General features: G+C 40.3%; 2 protein-coding genes across 4 annotated transcripts in view; one reads left to right on the plus strand and one right to left on the minus strand.

Moving 5' to 3' along the window:
- On the minus strand, positions 1–11,366 carry ube2l3b (ubiquitin-conjugating enzyme E2L 3b). Its single transcript, XM_020104002.2, has 4 exons — positions 11,247–11,366; positions 5,185–5,280; positions 4,918–5,104; positions 1–1,630 (listed from the first exon to the last, which is right to left on the minus strand). The coding sequence occupies exons 1-4, from the start codon at positions 11,271–11,273 to the stop codon at positions 1,476–1,478; spliced, it is 465 nt and encodes a 154-aa protein (XP_019959561.1). The 5' UTR covers positions 11,274–11,366; the 3' UTR covers positions 1–1,475.
- Positions 10,601–16,663, plus strand: part of pias2 (protein inhibitor of activated STAT, 2) — a 26,851-nt gene continuing 20,788 nt past the window's right edge. For all 3 annotated transcript variants that reach the window (XM_020104015.2, XM_069522841.1, XM_020104016.2), the window contains exons 1-2: positions 10,601–10,647; positions 13,818–15,678. In XM_020104015.2, the coding sequence (XP_019959574.1) occupies positions 15,638–15,678 (41 nt within the window). In that variant the 5' untranslated portion in view covers positions 10,601–10,647; positions 13,818–15,637. The remainder of the gene's footprint in view (positions 10,648–13,817; positions 15,679–16,663) is intronic.

The following is a 16,663-nucleotide window of genomic DNA, read 5'->3' on the forward strand; positions in this document are numbered from 1 at the left end:
TTGAGAGTGAGGCCAAATGGTTAAGCCATCTTTATTATGAAACAATATTGGGACCACATCAAACAACTGTTACATGGTTGATTTCTGCTGCAATCCTTTCCCATGTCCGAACACATCCTTGGACAGCCAGCCCTCTCCCAGCTGCTTTCAAGGAGCCCGTTTCAAGGACTGCGTAGACGAGTTGAGATCCATTCCATCTTGTGCATCCACCTTATACTCTACAGCTCCGGACCACCCGCTCCCTTTCCCCCCTGGATCAATAAAACATCGATCCATCTAGCTAGGCAGCTGGTTGTCTGCTCGAATATGTCTCAGTGTGATAAAGGGCTCTGTTTCGGATGTGATAAATGATTATACTGGGGTGCCCAAATAGTGGGAAAGGAGACATGCATGGAAGATTCAAATTAACACAACAGATTCTTCCCACATTTCCACCAATTTAATGAATCAAGTGCCAATCAAAACAAGTTTAGTTGGAGGAAGAAAATAATAAAAAAAATTGTAAAAGAAACTCACAGTAGCCATTTGTGATGCAGAAAACAGTTTTAACCGCAGGGTCTGAGTGCAATAGATCTGGGTTGCAAAACACCATCAAAGAACATTGATAAAATGTGTAGATAGTATCGTTCCGCTTGTATTTGAGGGCCTACTGATGATAGCTACATGTTTGGAAAACGATTGTTTTAACTTACACACTCAATTTTCTGTAGCTTTTTTAGCAATAACAATTCAATTACTAAATGGCTTGTTATTGTATGTTTCTGCTCAGTGGGTTACAAACCGTGGGGAGGAAGATGTGAGATGGATTGTTCCACAGAGTACAGTGCAAGTCTAGAAGCAGTTGATGTAAAGGAAACACCTCAGTCAGCACACAGCTCCCAGTCCAAGCTGCAGCTTCTCTTCTTTCAGTCATGTTTGTTTTTTAGTTAGGATTACTGATGAAATGGTAAAAGAAATAGAGTAATCAACCACTTTTCCTGCTCAAAAAAAAAAATACCTCAGAAAACCATGTCTATGTGAGATCTATTTAACACAATAGTTGTTTATATAGAGGAAAAGCCAACAGAAAATGATCAAGTTACTCTGAGTATTTCCATCTAATATTTCATCTGAACATCATGTTCCCTTAGCATTTCTTTTTCCATTTTTCACTTTAAGAAAAGAGTAGAAAGTTAGAAATGGTCTGGATGTTTATGGCTGAGAAGGAGGAGAAAGAGGAGGGGGAGGAAGCTGTCTGATCCACAGAGAGTCCTGGATGGGGAGGGCGGCTTAGGCTGCCGCTGCCTGGCTTCAGCTAGGCGGCTCCTGGGCTGCAGGGAGGTGCAATTTGGGAAAGAAGGGGTAAGGAGAGTGAGCGAAGACGGTGTTGAGTTGTGGGGTGTAGCAGAGAGGCGGGAGCAAGATAGGTATTTGGGCGGGGAGATTAAAGAAAAGGGAGAGAAAGAGAAAGAGAGGGCTCCACGCTCATCAGGTGATCAGTCCATTGGCCGCTTTTCACCATGTTTCTTTGTAAACTCTTCAGCGTTCTTCAAGAATTTTTTACGGTCCTTTGAGTATTCTTCTGCTAGGTCTGCCCTCAGGGGATGCTCCGGCTGGGGGTCGTTCACCAGTGCAATGAGGGACTGAATTACTGTAAGACATAGCCAAAAATAATAATAATTTGACATGAACAATGCATTTCAGGCCTTTTATTTGACTGCTGTGCATTCTAGTAGGAAGTGCATCGTGGCATGTGCAAAGAAAGCAGTAACAAGATTGAAAAGGTCTGAAGAAACACCTCTTTGCTGGTTCAACTTGCCAACTGTTTAAGTTGCCACATCATTGTGTCACCATAAACATCATGGTCTACATCTCTACCCTTCAACTGCATAAATTAAGACACAAACTGGCACCTATTATATATTAAATTAAAAAAAATACATCTATTACTTTAGTCCAACCTGACTCCGATCACGTCTCTCTCTCTCTCTCTTGTGCTGACATGTAGAAGCAGACACACACTGACAGACTGAGCTGATATCTTGATCAACACTTATCAACCCATAATTATCTAAACTATTCTTCAATTAGTAAAATCTTTCCTTATAGCTGCAGGGATTCAATCTTTTATATAGCCCCCCTGACTCTGCTTACTTTCTCTTCCTCTTGACTTCTACTGAGTGTACTGTTTGTTAGTTATCAGGATTATGCAAAAACTACTGGATGGAATACCATGAAACTTGGTGGAAGGGTGTGGTATGGTATAAAAGACCCCATTCAATTCTGGTGCAGATTCAGATCAGGAGGTGGATCCAGGAATTTTTCAAGAAATAATGTAGAGATATTTGTGGGAAAAAATCTGTAGAGTGCTGATGCTATCGAGCAAGTAACATTTGTGAGGATCTGATAAGTTATTAATCATGAGGTGTTTTTCATTCAAATTATGTATTTTTTGAGAGATGTTTGTTCATTTACTGTAAAGTAATAGATAATGGATATTTTGCCGATGTTTAATAAAGCATTAGCAGAAAAACTTGGTCTACATTGTAAGTTGTACAAAATTCTGTATACATTTATTCTTTGCAAGCTTATGTACTTATACTGTGTGTCTGTGTTCAGAGGGCATCACAAACTGAAAACTGCAGGCAGCCTGGGGTAGGAGTCGTGTTGTAAAAGAATAAACTCTACTGCATTGACGTCTAACGATCTCCAGTGAATTTCTTCGACCAAAGATTGAAGACTCCAGATTAAGTGTAGTCTTAGTATCTGGCCCAGTATTCCTTTTTATATCCAACATGTATCCGATTCATAATATCTGCAATGTGCTCTAAGGGCCTGATCTAATAAGATCCCAAATAAAGAGTGCTAAACTGCGTGTGCATTATAACAGATTGCAAGTTTGGTTGTTGGGCGCTTTGCAGGTGATCTGCTAAAAATAGTTGCGTAAATGATAATAGGTGCACTAAACTAACTAAACCAGTGATCTAAAGCCAAAAATCCACTAGAGATGCCTCTGAACAATATTAAGCTGCAGGTACAGTTCACTTTCTCTGTGGCACGAATGCTCAGGCACGACACTCGGGCCATTGTTGCGCACACCAGGCAGCTGGTCAGTGCTGTATCTGGTCTGACGATGGCCATCAGTGACCTGGCAAGAAAGATCAAAGATGGGGTACAGGCAGTGGTGAGGCCTCTCAATACAAGTGGTCCCACAACAGAGCAGCTTGTAAATGGAGAGGGGGAACCGGGGGAGATGAATGCACTGGAGACTAGCGCAACATGCGTTGCCAGCTAAAAATGTAATGTTGGCAAAAAGAGGTAAATGGGAAGACATGATGAATGTCAATGTTCCTTTTTCCATCTGTATGCAACCCTTATTAAATACAGACACAGTCACCAAAAATGTTTTCAGGCTTTGTAAATCACAATGCGTGTGCTAAATTAAAGTTTTTGAATCTATTGCGCACTCGGGTAGAAAGGCCCAATATTGCATAATCATGAAGGTAAACATACTAAATGGACAGCACGTGTTATTCTGCACGCATCCTTAGTTCTAGTGCTCAGTGCTGTAGTGCAGTAGTTCAACATGCATGTTTTTTTTTGCGGGTGAAATGCGCAAAAAAATGCCCTAAGAGTGCCCTTCTTTTTATCTTAGACTAGTGCCCTTTAGGCCGGGGACATGCTGGAGGTGGAGGCGCCACGAAATGCCGTCCACTTCCTTTCGGCGCCAATTTTAATCAATTGTGCTGTTCACACTGGCAGCTATATATAAGACGTTGTTAGTTATTCCCTGATTATTGCCTTCAAGAAAAACTTTAACGTTGGTGGCTCTTTCCCCTTGAGGAGGCTGTGTAGATTTGGCCGTGAGCATATACAGGCAGTGGAAGGTACATGCAAACTCATTCATTTTCTTGTCCTTTGTTGACTGTAACTGAAAAAAGTCAGGTTAACTTCTATATCTCTGCCACACCCACCTAAGAAATCAACAAAGCCAATCCTATTTACTGTAGTTTACCGTGCTCCTGGGGCTTATTCTGATTCTGAACATTTTTAACAGAATTCCCTAGCTTTTGTCAAGCCTAGTACTAAAAACAGATATTACAGTATTAATTATGAAGTAATACAATTATTATTGTCCGTGACTTTAATATTCATGTTGACATTAACAATGATCCCAACTGGCAAATTCTTTAAAAACACTAGTTTTACTGAGATTGATCATCTTGTCAATAGCACTGCAGAGTAATCTGTGTAAACATATGGACACATAATAAAGTGAGATCCATGACAAAGTGTGATCAGGTTGAGAACATTATGGTTACACAACTGTTCCTGGTCTCGCTCTCTCCTCCCCCTCCATCTCTCTCTGAGATAACCATAATGTTCTCAACCTGATTCTTCTCTCCCCTCTTTTCCACCTCTCCTCCCCATTTTTCTGCTCAACCCAACCAGGCAAGGCAGATGGCCGCCCACATTGAGTCTGGTTCTGCTGGAGGTTTCTTCCAGTTCTTTGCTCATTGTGGGAACTGTTGGGTTTCTCTCTCATTTTTAAGGTCTCGACCTTCTATGTAAAGTGCCTTGACCGTACTACCTATACTATATGAGCCTGTCTTAAAAAAAAAAATAATGGGTTAGAAAAATGATGGTGATACATTTGTCATAGCAGAGGGCAGTTTGTTAGGCTACCAGTAGTGTGCAGGCTAATCCTGGGTTAGAGCTTCAACACCATGAAATTACTTACAATGTCATTTATGTTCATTATTTCCATGCACTATAATATTGTAGTTTATTATTTTTAAGTGTTTTCTTGTTCATGCATGATGTTTTTGACAATGGATAAGAAGCCTTCAATTTATAGCATTAGGCTGTATATAATTTGGATTATTGTAAAGATCAAGGTCATAACTTGTTAACTTTAAAAACATATCTCTCTCTCACCTTGGTCAGTTTTGGTGGCAGGCTTCCAGTTCTCAGCACTGATCACAGGCAAGCACACCTGGCCCTTTTCATCAATGTTGGGGTGATAGATCTTTGTCTTGAATGTGATCTTGGGAGGCTTGAATGGGTATTCGGTGGGGAAAATGATTTCGATCCTGAATGCACCTTTGTCATAAGGGGGGTTGTCCTGAAAATTAGTGAGGGAGGTTAGTAAAGGAAATGTGAGCCTTCAGAAATCAAAGCAATCAAACAAGGATGGCTGCTTACAGGAACAATGAGTCCTTGCCATGACAATAGGTTTGATTCCTCAACTTGAATGTTTCTGAAGTTCTTCATTCCAGACTTGCGAATCTCTTCAAGTTCCTGAAATAAGTAGCAGACATTGTATATTAAACAAATAAAAAAGCAAAGATGGGGGCAATATCCCAAGCAGATGACATACAGATTCAAAAAAAATGTTTTCAGTACATATACATATAGAAAGTTTTCTACTTTTCACTTCACTCCATAACAGGCCCTGTTCAGACCTGGTATTGACAGTCATCATGAGGGATCCAATCATTAGTGGACGGCTCTCAGTTTGTGAAGATCCGACTTCCACACTGTATACGCATATGCACATGTACATCATTTCTGTTTGCAAAGACCAAATTATGTTCCTCCCCAGCAGTACCCCCCTCCCCTTCATTCGACTGCAGTGATTTATATATTTTATATTTATCTTACTATTTAAAGTTATATTGATGCTTTCCACTTTGATTTAAAGGTACAGTGTGTAGATTTTGTAATATCTAGTGGTGAAGTTGCATGTTGCAGCTGAACACCCCTCACCTCACCCTCTCCTTCCAAACATGAAAAAGAAACTGTGGCAGCTTCAGTTGTCATAAAAAATCAAAAGGTGTATAGTTTGCCCAGTCAGAACTAATGTAAAAAACATGGCGGCCTCCAAGAACACCCCCCTCCATGTTAATATAAAGTATTTAAATATAAAGGGCCTTTTCTGGGGTAAAGAACACTAAAATACATACAATTTAGATGAAACGAACTAGTGAGGATTATTCTACATTACATTTATGCCAATAGTTCCCTTTCACCTAAATCTTACACACTGGACCTTTAACATTCATTCGTTAATTTTAGACTTGTGTCCTACAGCCTTAAAATCAGGAAAAACTAATCAAATCGCGGCTTGTTCCATCGAATGTAAATTCTCACGTGAATGTTTTAAGCAGCATGGAATTCTCTTTGAGTTTCGCTTCTCTCTCCTCATTCTCTTCTCACAGCAGACTGCTCACTCCTAGGCCCATCCAGAAAACTCTTCTGCACGCATGCATATTTTAGTATCAGGAGAGGAGGGGAGAGACTCAGAGCATTGAGCGACAGAAAGTGAAGAGTCCCAGCGAGTTGACCAGTGTTCAGAGACGGTGATTGACACTTTATTCATATTCTTTGTGAACGCTGAACCGAAATTAGTTTACAAATGATGAACGTGAGCGGCGTTCACGTGAAGCAGCCGGTCTGTGACCTTGTTGAAGAGCAGTAGAAACAAACAGTGAAAAGACAGTTCCCTCTATGATCAGAAGGCAAGCCCCGACGTTTATATTCGACTCCAAAACGAGGTCATTTACATCGTGTTTTAAACCTGAATGTCCGCTTCCGACGAGGTGCATTCAGGGACCGTCGGAAATACTAACGTCCACTAGCTTAGCCACTTCCTGTGGACTTCAAAACATTTGTATCGCGATATAGCCTAAAATATTGCGATATTTGTTTTAGGCCATATCGCCCAGCCCTGACCTCTAATATTCCTGGATAAGTGGTGGTCTTTCTGCAACATTAAAGTTAAAAGGAACACTGCATTGTGGGATAATCAGCAGGAAGAACTGCAGCTTGTGTTCCTGCTTGTCTCTGTCGCTCTTGACAAACTCAGTGTGCACAAGTGTGCATCTTGTTTGGTGTGTGGCAGGTAAACTTTTTCTATTTGTTTAAAGGCAAGCCTCTCAAAGTCTACAGCCAAACAAACAAAAAATAATACTTTTCAAGTACTGTACGGGTCATAATAACTAATGATTAGTATTGGCGTTTGGACATTCTGGCAGGATGCTCCGGGACAGTTTAAAGCAACAAAGCCTAATGTGCTACTACCCTAATCCTGAATCAGCAGTGGTAACAATTTTGCAGAATTATGATGCATTTGAACACATTTGCATTCAAACAGCTAAAAAGAATGTGACCATGTGTCCCAGACATCTCCAAATGTGTTATGAGGGTTTGGATTTCAAGACAGACTGAGGACACAATTAAGTCCATTCACACCTGTACTTTGCACCTGTGATCACACACTCAGGATGAGGAATGAACAACTTATCAGCAATAATCAACCACTCATTGTAGCAATGTCTCCTGAAGTAGGGCAGTAAATCAACCTATGCCTAGAGAAGCTCACATGACAATGCTGTCAGCTCTGGAGTAAGCATTTCAAGAATGTCTGAGACAAACACAGCAAACAATACAGTGGAGAAATGTACAAACCAATTCATCAAAAGTGTCAGAATACTTTACATTAAAGCCTTCAAAGAAGAATGTTAGCTGCAAAATATGCAAAGCTTATCTCATATGGCACAGCAGCACAACTGGGGTATGAACCTGGAGAGAAGTAATTATTCTTCCTCTTTGCTCAGATTAGCAGATAACAACTTTAAGGGGAATACCACAGTAATGTTGTGCTGCAGTGCAACATACAGTATTGTTTGAAGGCTTTAATGCAGTGCTTCCACATTTTTGATGATTGATGCTTCCCGCCTCAATATGGAGTGAGACAGCAGCAGTGTTCGAGCGACCAACAAGGCGAGGGCCGATAGTGTACACATGGCAGTAAAACAAAGACACAAAACACAAGTTTTGGATTGTTTCACAGCTATTATATTCTTAATCACAAAAACAACCTGCTGGAAGATGAAACATCGCCAGTTGTGTGTGAATACAGACACTAATTCATGTTATGAAGGGCAGCTTGTCTGTGACAGAGACTCTACTGTGAGTGACAGCCACACCTCTGGTGACAGCTCTTTGTCAGAGGAATGTTTAAGAGGCCAAGCCATTTAAACTCTGGTTAACCAAGACTGATTATCCAGAATTAACTCAACAGATATCAAAGTCGTCATTACGACTACTCGCAAATATTGTGAAAAGTAAGAATTTTTAGGCAAGATATCTATAACATCATATTGGCTGTTCAAAACAATATCTTTAATTCTGACTTGGCTTCTCAAAATTTGTCAGCATTTGTAATAACACTGAGTAGTATTCAAAATACTTCTCATAAATTCAGTTGAGTTACTACTGTCTTTAATTCCAGTTTCAGATATCTATAATTTCATTCTGATAAGTTATAATTCAAGTTTATGATATCTGCAACACCATTCTTACTAGTTCAAAGTTAATTTAAGGTATCTGGAATTATGACTAGTCAGAATTAAATTGTAGATATCTGAAACATGAATTACAGTCAAAATAAAAATGCACATATCTTGAATACATATAGAAAGAGCACTGAACAAGGAGACAAAGTTGCCTTTCAAATACAGTGCGGGAAAAGATCAAATTCAGCGCTTGTCTTTTTTATCAAATCCATTATGTCAATAAAAAAATAATCGACAGATTAATCGATTATCAAAATAGTTTATTAGTTTAATTAGAAACAGTTTGGAATTGGTTCAAAGTAATTAACCAGATTTATGAAGAAATGTGATTTATTGCTTTTTAGTTCTGCCTATTGATTCCTGAATATCTTACTGTACCTTCCTGGAAATGCATGTGTCATCTCCAGCTGCCTTTACAACAATTTTACTTGCAGCTTTTCAAAATCTTTGCTGCACTATCAACTTACATTTTTGTCAGGGTGCAAGTATAGCGGGGATTTAATCTGATTTGATTGTGTTGACCTTGTCTAATGGAAAGTAACAATGTTTCTCGTCAATTAACTAGACTGTGGCAGTCCATCACATTCAATTTATTCCTGCCAAAGTTTCATAATAAACCAAAACTAGAATTCACACCAACCAGTGAAGTTTCTGTGAACATATTTCTCCATATTTTTTTCCAGATTCATATAAGGTCACTGTGACCGATAACCATTGATATGTATACTTCATCTTTGAGTCCAAGTGACAAGTGATCAAAATTTGAAGTCTGTGTTATATCACATTCTAGACGTTAAAATCATGTTTCTGAGGTCACCATGACCTTGACCTTTGAAAACTGAAATCTTATCAGTTAATCAGTGAATCCAAGTGAACATGTGTGTCAAATTTAGAAGAATTCCCTAGAGATGTCCCTGAGATATTACATTCACAATGCAAAACATGTGTTTTTGAGGTCAGAGTGACCTTTCACCACCAAAGTCTAATCAGGTCATCCATGAGTCAAAGTTAATTTTTCCCAGATGTAATTAAATTCCCTACGGGCAGTCCTGATACATCACATTTAGGAGAACGTGGTCACTGTGACCTGGACCTTTGACCTTCAGACACCAAAGGTTAATCAGATCATCTTTGAGTCCAAGTGAACATTTTTACAATATCTGAAGACATTCCCTCAAGTTGAACATAAACATACTTTGTGAGGCCACTGTGACCTTGACCCCTAAAGCTATCGAAAAGAAATCAAGTTCAAATTTGAAGAAATTACATCAAAGCATTATTGAGATATTGCGTTCAAGAGAATGGGACGGATAGACAGTCGGAAAAGATAATGCCTCCACCCACTGGCTGTCGCTGGCACGGAGGTGTAAAAATATTTACACTTTCCATGATAACAAATATACATAATATATAAATGTTGGCATGACAATTGTAGTTTCAGTTTATGCTGTGTGCGATGTCAGGATGGGCATGTCACTCTCAGGAGGCAAGCAAAAGTAAGCATAACACCAGCCCCATCTATGTGACTTTCATTTGGGTGACTTTGGTTTTGCATGCAGGCAGGACTGGGCTTTATGACCAATCACAATACTTAGCCCCCAACCACAAATGCAATCTTATTCTTTGGACATAGCAAGTGTCTGTTTACGCGAGAATCATGGAAATGTCATGGTATCTGTATCAACTACAAAATTTTTGGTATTGTGACATCCCTACACTATACCCAACACAATACTTATGTTATATTACTCACACACAGAACAGGCTCATTAAAAAGGTGTCTGATGTTTGGTGAAAAATACGTTTTTGAGTTTATTGTGTGGATTCTTCAATGGGATTATATTGTGATAATATGGTTGTGGTGTTTCAATGATAAGTTCTTTAACTGATTTTGACAGGTATGTATTGTGTCATCAATTGGTGAAAATTGGTGTAATGATCAAAACACCACACATAGTGTGTGATTTTTTTAAGGATAATTAGCAAAAAAATTAGACTGCATTTTAAATGGGAAAGTCAAATTGTACACAGATGTTAAGACACAATTGCCCCATTGTCTTGAAAAAATTATCGGAATAATCAAAATAGGTCTAGTTAATAACCGACACATTTTTATGGGTAACAGTGGTTCCATTTTACTTCTACTTTCACATAAAAGCAACTACAATCTGTAAATTGTGATTTAAGTAAACGATCTGTCAAAGGGAAAAGGGAAGCTAATGTAATATACCTATGTAATCTACATTGATCATTTTCGGAAATAAAGGTGCATGGAACAGGAAGCGAGGCACACGATCTTTTAACACAGGTAACCGAATATGTTAGCACATATATCATATGCTATCACCTCTTTTCAAAACAACAGATGTGACAAGTGTGAGATGTGGGTTAACACTATGTTCGAGCGCACCCATGATCTGATAACAGACAAAGCCGGGTGACTGAGTTAGGCTGGCGATCGCTGGCTAGCTAGCTGAAACGCAGCTAAGATCTGAAGCTAGCGAGTTAGCTGATTAGCAAACGCCTTGTGCGGTGGAAACTCGATTGTGATCTCATGTTTGACACACTAGAAAGTCGCTCAGTCGGTTATATAACACTCAGCTTCATGAGCCGGTGTTGTTGGTGGTAAACGAAACACCATTTCGATTGCAGTCTTCCCAGGGTTGACCCTAGATTTGCTGGCCTAATTTGCCGGTGCTTTGCTGCCTAGCGTTAATACTGGGTCGGCTGGGTGGACAGTGGTGACCTCTCGTTTTTAATAAATTTACAACTAAACCTGCTGCCAACTGTTTCTTCGCACAACACAAGGCTAAATGAGTTAAGGCGAAGGACGAATGTGTCCCCTAGCAACAAATGAGTCATTCCACTTCACAAATTGTAGGAAAATAACGGGATCGGGAGATTTACCTTGGCCAGCCTCCTGCTCGCCGCCATCTTGAAACTAGTGCGTGTTCCCAGAATACACAGCGCGGCGAATATGGATTTGGTCCACAGACAGTATATAACAGCATGTACGTTAACTGGGATCTGATAAATAGACATTTCAGGCTAATCAGCACATTTCTATCGTAGAAATGCCCTTAGCTGACAACGACAGTTGACCTGTTTATAACCCAAGATTTCAAGACTGGATGTAAACCAAAATGTTGATGATTTAAGTGTAAGACATAGTGGCATTTTTGTAAAGCTAAAGTTGAGAGGGTCTGGCTTTTATATAAAATATTCAATATTACAATTTAATTGTATATTTGCAGTGCCCATTCACAACTTACATTATTTCAAGACACATGCGGTTTAGATTTTACTCAACAGTTCCTATAATGAGCAGGCACTTGGCAACTGCAGAGAGAGAAAAAAAACCTCCCAGGGGGAAACATCTGGCAGAACTAGAGTCAGGGAGAGAGAAGTGCAAAGTGTATCTTGGGAGTTCCTCCAGCAGTCTAGGGCCTATAGCAGCAAAACTAAGGGGTGGTTCAGGGCTCACCTGAGCAAGCCCAATCTGTATATCATTTATCACCGAAGAATTATTTGAATCTAATCTTAAATGAGAGATGGTGTCTGCCTCCACAACGCAAACTGTGAGCTGGTTATGCAGAGGAGGAGCGTCATAGCTGAAGTCTCTACCTCCAATTCAATGAACCACACGTGAGCCTGAATTTAGGGATTGAAGTTATCTTTTGGAACAATAGGATGTTAAAAGTTCTTAAATATGACTGAGCTTGATCAATAAGGGCTTCATATGTGAGGAGTAGGATTTTGAATTCTGTTTTGAATTGTACAGGTGGTCAATGCAGAGAATCTAAAACAAGTGTAATATGATATCTTCTTCTATTTCCTATCAGTACTGCTACTGCAACATTGTGGATCAACTGGAGGCTTTTCACGGACATACTGGGACATAAAGAATTTCATTAGTCCACTATAGAGATAACAAATGCATGGACTAGTTTCATGACATTGCACTGGTGGAAGAAGGCAGTCCTAAAGACTTTTTTGTCCTGGTCCAATGTAAATCCAAGGTTCCTCAATAGGGCTGGGGGTGAGGCTTTTGCCATTCAAGATACATTCAAGATGGCCAAGTACAATGACTTCAGTTCTATCTGAATTTCATCATCCAGTCATCAAGTTTAACTACCTGTTTAGTTTTATCTAGCTTCACAAATAAATACAGCTGGGTGGCATCTGCATAACAATCGAAATGTGTATAGTGCTCTCAGATAATATTGCCTCAGGTAAGCATATATAAAGTGAAGAATATCAATCCCAGTTCAGAACCTTGTGGAAGTCCAACTCTACTCTGTCCTCTGTGGTAGACCGCAACCTCTATGGGTCTGAGCGTTGGGGCCTGTTCTTGTGCTGCCATATATACTAAACTGAAATCAGGTTAACGACACACAGGTGAAACATATTAGGGAGGGCCAGGTAATCGGTGAGACGCACAAGGGCAGGAGTGAAGTTACCTAAAAGAAACAGAGACAAACGTGGGTATCAAAGTAAAACAGGAAGTGACATAAAACATGAAACAGGAAATAGTGAGAGTGTGTGTGTAACCATGACAGGGAGAGAGTGGAGTCCAACTACTGCAGCTCTGACCCCAGACACAAATCCCCTGGGCTGGATGGTATCCCAGGCCATGCACTCAGGGTGTGCACTGATCAACTGGCAGAGATGTTCACCAAGATCTGCAACCTCTCCCTGAGTCAGTTTGTGGTCCCCGACCCCTTCAAGGTATCCGTCAGTGTTACAGTCCCCTAGAAACCAATGCCTCCTGCTTGAATGACTACTGCCCTGTTGCACTGACATCAGTCATCATAAAGTACTTCTTGTGACTAGCTAAAAACCACTATCAGCTCCCCCCTTCCTCACACCTTTGAACCTCTTAAGTTTGCCTACAGACCACACAGGTCTTCAGGTTGAAGCTTCACTCACCTGGACAAAGGGAATACATATGTGAGAATGCTCTTTGCTGATTACAGCTCACCATTCAACAACATTATATATGACTTCTTGACAGGCCGGCCCCAGGTGGTTAGAATCGGAAGTCACAATCTCCTCTCACAATCAGAATCAGGTTTATTGCCAAGTACGTTTACACATATGTCGAATTAGCTGTGGTGTGCCTCTGCAATTATAAATATAGAAAATATAAAAAAATTAATAGAAAAATTAAATAGAAAATACTGTAGACAAATAAAAAAAATGGAGGAGTTGTGCAAAATGTACAGTGATTAAACTGTACTGTGGCATGAGGTTTTAGTCCTGCCAGAGGGAAGAGACTGGTGACATACAGGTCCTGGAGAGAGGGCAGGTTGCACTCCAAGTTGTTGTCACTGCACCAGGTCACCAGGTGGTTGATCTCCCATCTGTAAGCAGACTCGTCCCCACCAGAGATGAGTCAAATGAGGTGATGATGGTATTGTCTGCAAACTTCGGTAATTTGACGGACTGGTGACTGGAGGTGTAACTGTTTGTGTGCAGGGAGAAGAGCAAAGAAGAAAGAACGCAGCCTTGGTGGGATCTGGTGTTGATGGTCTGGGGGTCAGAGACATGTTTCCCAGCTTCACGCGCTGCCTCCTATCAGACAGGAAGTCTGTGATCCACCTGCAGATGGAATCAGGCACACTCAGCTGGGCATCACTGACGAGATGGTGCAAGGCAAACAACCTCTCTCTCATAAGACTGCAGGAAAGTGGACAGCACCCCATCCATATAGGGGATGCTGACTGAGTGTGTCAGTAGCTTCAGGTTCCTTGGGGTCACATCACTGAGGACCTTTGGTTCTCCTTTCCTAACTCCTTACAGCTTCTTCTTCACATCTTACTTTGACCTAGTGACGTTTTCCATTGGGGTCAAGGAATTGTGGTTTGGAAAGGAGACTTTTTTGCCTATCTGATTGCACCCTAGGCCCATGGCAGAAGGCACGGAAAGAAGAGGAAGTTGTGTGTTGTCGAACAGTCGGATTGGAAACAATTTTGATACATTGGCTTTGAAAAAGATTTTTGGATTTACGATTTGGCAGTTGGCATAAACTGGTTTCTGACTGGATAAGGATGGGTGATGATATGAATTTAGATGACTGGACCACAGTCTCTAGTAGGAGAGAAAGACGAGGGAAGGGAGAGAACAGGCGAGGTGAGGGAAGTTTGTTGTGGAGTCAAAGGAGTAAAAGAAGCTTGGAAGAAAATAGTTCAGATAAAACGTCTTTGAAGGCCTTATGCAGTGGATTAAGGTTGTATGGTATATGGATCAGCAGTGAGTTTATCTCTCAAAAAATTTGATAGAATTCAATACCAAGCAATCAGATTATGTACAGGTGCTTTTACAACAACCCCAACAAAAGCATTACAGATAGAAATGGGACAAATGCCTCTAGATATCAGAGGGAGCCAGCATGCATTAAATTACTAGGCTCATTTACAGGGACACATGAAAGACATCCAATACAGGACACTTTAAAAAGGAGAGGAGAGAGACAAAAAGCTTTGGATGGACAGTAGCACCAAGAGCAACAGAAATATACATAGCAGAATTACACTTCAGTCGAACAGTACCATTACCAGCGATAGCATCAATACAGATGCATCAAAGAATTTATTCAATACAGATGCATCAAAGAATTTATTCAATAAGATGGGAGTAACAATTATAATTCAAGAATTTCATATTAAAATAGGGAAAAAGAAGGGCTATCTCAGGCGCTATCCTGTATATATATATATATATATATATATATATTGCCAATAAAACCCATGGGCAGAAGAAGAACCCATGGGGTAGAGGGCAATGAAGTGGCAGATAGGGCAGCAATCTGACATCAGCGGAAGAAAACTATTCAACATCCAAGCCTCCGTGAAACCTGTCAATAAAATAACCATGCCTCTAACTGATGAAATCAAATTGACAAGGTTAAGGCTCGGTCATTGTGGACTAGCACGTGGGTTGGTGCTTGTGAGAAAACACAGAGATGGCAACTATGACAACTGTGGAGTCTGTCCAACATATTTTGATGTATTGTCCACTCTATGTCAAAGAAAGGAGAAAGTTATTCATAGAAATAGGCAAACTGGGTATTGAAACCTTTTTTTATAAAAACACTGCTTGGTGATGGGATGTACAAGAAGGAGAGAGATAGGGAAGTCTTGCATTTCCTTAAAACTAGAAATTTATATCGCAAGATATAAACTGAGGACATAAACTGCAGTGATGGTTCTTTACCTGTGGGAGGCAGCAATGCACTAAATAGTGCCTCGTCTGGCGGAAAGAAAGAAAGAAACCCGGAAGTCGTTAGGCCAGGCGGGATGACCGGACCGACAAAATGGCGAAGGATGAGGAGTTACGGGTAGGCGAAGACAAAAACATTGATCATGATTCGCTTTGACAAACAACACAACAAGTGCCGATAGCATGTCACGAATAAACAACATAAAATAGGTCGCCAGAGTTGATGGGTGGATAATGTAGCGCACTGCTAAGCAGTAAGAGGCCTTTTCATATCGGATAATTTACGTTTCGGGCAGTTAGCTTCGAAGCTAACAGATTAAGTGTAGTCGTTAATAGGTTTCTAGTTAGCCTTCACAGCCAGCTGAGACTACATTGAGCTGTGTTTCTTCTATGGACTCTAAGGCATTTAAAGCTTTCAACTAACTCATAAGTAATGTTAGGTACTCCAGTGCTACGCAATTTACATCACGAAAACACAGTTAGGTCAAAGTAAAGTTTAGGTTAACTTACTACCGTAAACGTCACGGTGTAATAATTTGATCATCTCAGACTTGTACAACAAACTATTACAACTTACGGAAATGCTGACAGGGCAGAATATAACACTAAGAAACACCGGTTTCCCTTTAAAGATACCAGGGGCCTGCAATACGAAGCTGGTTCAACTTGCTAACTCGGGGATGACCAACCCTGATTCATTGAATCTGTATGAAACGGTACTACAAAGCTGGTTTAAGTGTTGAATGTTAAATGTCTGTTGAGGCCGTGCATGACTTGTCCGCGGTCGTTCAGGGGGTGTGTTTGGCAGCGCAATCCTGTGCACCGTATTTCAATGAGAAAGAGTGCACGTTGAAATTGAGCGTAGACGAATCTGAATATAGTCAGGCGGTCTATTAACAACACAGTACTGACCTTAGAATTCATGACATGTTTTTTGTCACATGTTCTCTGGGATCTCAAGTTGTAATATCGACCTGTATATATATGAAAAAAGTTAGGAAACTTGAATCATAGCATGCACATTCATTCAGTTTCTCAAATTAAATGTTACTCACTGACAATGAATCAAGAAAGCTCCATAAATAGCTAGGGCACCAAGACTG

Source organism: Paralichthys olivaceus, chromosome 4 (genome assembly GCF_024713975.1).
Source record: "Paralichthys olivaceus isolate ysfri-2021 chromosome 4, ASM2471397v2, whole genome shotgun sequence".
NCBI classification, from domain to species: Eukaryota; Metazoa; Chordata; class Actinopteri; order Pleuronectiformes; family Paralichthyidae; genus Paralichthys; species Paralichthys olivaceus.